Below are 3,830 nucleotides of genomic sequence, written 5' to 3'. Positions count from 1 at the left end.
TGTCAAGCTGAGGCCCAGATGAAATCCCAGGAGCAGGAAGATAACTTGCATCCCTAGAGCTGGGACATCTCCAGGAACACCAGGCTAGCTGTGGAGGGAAGAGGAACGTCCGTGCATTAGCCATTTGAACACAGGGCTTTTCAGAATCAACAAGTCACGGTGGCTCTGAAACACCCCCCCCACCCCCACCCCCCACACTTCCCATATCCCTGAGGTTCTCTGGGCACCAGGCTCCTGCCCATCAGTCCGCCTGTCTGCGTTTCTGAGCAGTGAGGAGCCAAGCACAGTGTCTTGGTGGGGATGGGCTCACTAGCTAGGATCTACTTCACACCACCATTTCTGAGTAGGGTGAGGCTCAGGTGACCAATTTGAAAAAACCAAACTCCTCTCACGGGGTGTTCAGGTGTTGTTCTGCTTTGAAAACCCTACAGAACACAGTTCTACTGGAGCACTCGTGGGCAGCTGACTCGCAATGGGTTCACTGGCAAGGGGCTTTCCAATCAAACCATGGGTGGTTTCTCTGCAGTCACCTTTAGCAATTCAAAACTCATCACCCCGGCTAAACTGCCACCACCACCACAAACAACTCCTGCATAGACCCTTGTTCACCTGTATGATCACTGTATGCATGCAGGTTGATGTACACCCAAAGCGTATACAGCTAGCCTAGTGGCTGACATCCTGCCCGTAGAGAGGAGACAAGATTTCCATGGAAACAAACTGCTGTGGCTCAGGGACAAGGTCAGCATCCTCTAATACAGTGTTCAGCGAATCGCTTTCCCCAACACAACCAGAGAGAGGCCCGCTGTCCCTTGAAACGTCATTCTCACGCTACCAACCCCCGGAGACCCTCCCCAAACCCGACTTCTTTTTCTACCAGCGGACCATTGTTTAAGGGGCCATTAAGTGTCTGGGGCAGCACGCAAAGTGATATTTTTGTGTCATTTTTCAGGTGGGTGGACGCTAGTTTTTTGAGTGCCCTGACTTTGAAAAACACAAGTGCATTATATGCATGCATTAACATCCAGGGTTGCTCACGTTGCTAGAGGCGGGCTCTGTGGGAAGACAGGGCTTGCCCCCGCGAAGAGGCACACCGAGAGGAAGCCCGTCCAAAAACCCAAGGCTAGTCTGCAGCACACTTCTGTTTTCCTTCAAATGAAGCCCATCTTTTAGCTCCTTCCTTTCGCTCTTAAAACAATAACCCCATTTGCCATGTGCTAGGGACACAGAGATAAGGGGGGTCTCCCCCTGCTCGGTTGGCATGTTCAGAGCCGCATAACCATACAGTGCGGGACCACAGGCTGGGCAGGAATCAGCACAAGGAACGTGCTATAGATACTGCGGTGGGTGCCACCAAGTCCTGGATCCATTTAAAGAAATTCATAGATCGCAGGAAGAGGTTTGGGAGCGCCCCCACACCGCCTGCACTGTCCGACTAGTAGGCCACGCCTCCGTTCCATGTGTCCTCTGTCTGTGATGTCAAAGTCCTTTGGAGGCAATGGCGACATCTCACATATTCATTTCCCTGCCGGAGGACGTGCCTAGCAGACACTCACATCGCAAGGGCACGTCTGTGACCACAGAGGTTTTTATCCTCGGAGGTAAACTGGATGCCTTTTAACATGTGACCGTCTTGGAAACCCGAGGGAGCAGTCTTAACGCTGAGCGATGAGGGCGCCGAGAGTCCAAATTGGCTCCAAAAATTCACCCTTGGGAGGAGTCTCGCCTTTCTGTCCTCCCTGTTATGGCTGCACTGCTAACGGCATTTCACATTGGGCTACACGCTTGTTTGTCTCCTCTCTCTCCTCCGACCATACGAACATCCCACCCAAACCATGTTACCTATCTCCTGAGATACATGAGAACAAACACAAACTCTTCAGGCCACCAGATAAGGGCTGGTAATGAGCTGCTACTTGGCCTACAGCTGCAGTCCCACCCTGGCTTCTTCCTGGGAGCCCTCCCCCACACGCCTTCTCTCGGGAGTCAGGGCTGATGTTCAGCTGCCCTGGACCACCTCTGCGACTAGCCAACAGGCAGCTAATTTCCAGAATGAAGATAACTCATATCCCCACTTTTCTACTTCATCATTCTGACACCAGCCACCCACGAGGCATATTCTCTCTGACCCCAACCACCCAGAGCTGGGTCTCTGCAAATCAGGGCTTTGTCCTGCAGCAGCAACGGTTTAACAGGCGCTCTGGCCGGTGCTCACGGGCTTGGTCTGTGGGTCAGTAGTTTGTAGAGTGTCTTGCAGAACTCACTCAGAAATGCTCACCCATGCTTAGAGTTCCCTATCTCGACCAGCGAGGACGTGTGTGAAGAGACGCGGTGCCAAGAAAGGCCTCAACGGGGTCCTGGCACAAGGCCGCCACTGTCTCGTGCATGTGTGCCACCCTCCCACGGGAAGCCCCGCGAAGAGAAGGGCCAGAGTGCTCTCAGCACGGGGATCTCAGCGAATCGGTGTAGCTGGCACCTTGATTGCGTGTGCTCGGTCCAGTCAATGAGTAGACATGGCTTTCCTGCCCTGGTCCCTGCAGGGTAGCCCCTACCTGCCTGGCTGGATGCTTTAGATAGGCAGAGAGCATCTTCCTTGCTCGGGCCGCATGCAGAAACCAGATAGCTCCTTGAGACCTAACTCAGTCTTCTGCCCACACCTCCTCTCTGCCCCCTTTTGTTCATGTCACACCTAAAGCCCTCCCCTTCTGAAAAGCTGTCTCAGCTCCCACCGAGCCACCAAGAACCCTCCCCCCCACCTGCCCAGCCTCTAGCGGGGCTTCTGTGTGCTTCTCACACCATGGGGCTGTCTGCCTGGCAGACTCGAGGTGCGCAAGCGCTGTCGAGTGAACGGGCACTGCACAGCAACGCTGGCCCATGCCTAGGGAGCTGAGAAGGAACCCACAGCTGGGTCCCCAGGGCTAGCGAGGAGGCTCGCACCCTTTCTGAAGACTCTCACCTCATCAGTTTATATCTGGAAACGAAGGCTTTACCACAGTCTGGCTGCAGGCACTTGTAAGGCCGTTCCCTGGAGTGAGAATAGGTGTGAATGGTGTACTTCTCCAGGGTGAGGAATGTCTTGCCACATAGTCGGCAGGGGTAGGTGGCCATGGGTTTGAACTCTCACACCTTCCTTTTCAGATTTGCTGACCAGCGGCTGTGCCATTTAAGCACGGCCGGAAGCAGGGTGCTGGGTGCTTCAGCAGAGCCACTGCAGCTGGACCTCAGACCAGGACAGAGGCAGCATGATGGTCTGGGGCCTCTCAGTCGCCACTAGTTGTGTTTCCTGGGTGTCCACATCCCAGATGATCAGCAGTGTCAAGCTGAGGCCCAGATGAAATCCCAGGAGCAGGAAGATAACTTGCATCCCTAGAGCTGGGACATCTCCAGGAACACCAGGCTGGCTGCTCGGGAACAGGAAGCATCCACTGCGAGATGGCCCAGGAGTCCTCTTGGGATTTTGTCTGAGGATTCAGACCTGTAAGGAGAGCCTTCTAAGGTTGAGGCACAGATGGGTTTAGGTATCCTGGGAAACAGAACACACAGCCAACGTGAGAGTAATCGAGGGTGTGGGTAGATGGCCAATGATGAAACCTCGGTAATTCTCCTGTTTCACAAGAAATCAAGGCCAGTGGCTGTTTATGCAGCAGGCAGGAACACTCCTGCAGCGCGGCAAACCCCGCGGCAACCCGCTGCCCGGCTGCCGCGCGCCCCCGCCCGCTGCCCGGCCGCCCGCCCACCACCTACCCTGCAGGGTCCGCAGCCCCCAGGAACTCACGCCCGGCCGCTCGGGCGCACCACCGCAGCCATGGCGGCGAGCCGGGGAAGCGCCC

General features: G+C 55.4%; 1 protein-coding gene across 1 annotated transcript in view; it reads right to left on the bottom strand.

Moving 5' to 3' along the window:
* Positions 1–3,830, bottom strand: part of PLAGL1 (PLAG1 like zinc finger 1) — a 28,962-nt gene that overhangs the window by 7,118 nt on the left and 18,014 nt on the right. The window contains exon 2 of the mRNA XM_045294580.1: positions 2,957–3,475. Within this exon, the coding sequence (XP_045150515.1) occupies positions 2,957–3,108 (152 nt within the window). The 5' untranslated portion in view covers positions 3,109–3,475. The remainder of the gene's footprint in view (positions 1–2,956; positions 3,476–3,830) is intronic.

This window comes from Echinops telfairi, unplaced genomic scaffold, assembly GCF_000313985.2.
Source record: "Echinops telfairi isolate 266 unplaced genomic scaffold, ASM31398v2 ScPeMD7_3533;HRSCAF=4204_0, whole genome shotgun sequence".
NCBI lineage: Eukaryota > Metazoa > Chordata > Mammalia > Afrosoricida > Tenrecidae > Echinops > Echinops telfairi.
The sequence above is the reverse complement of the archived record's forward strand: the minus strand, read 5'-3'. Positions and strand labels throughout refer to the sequence as shown.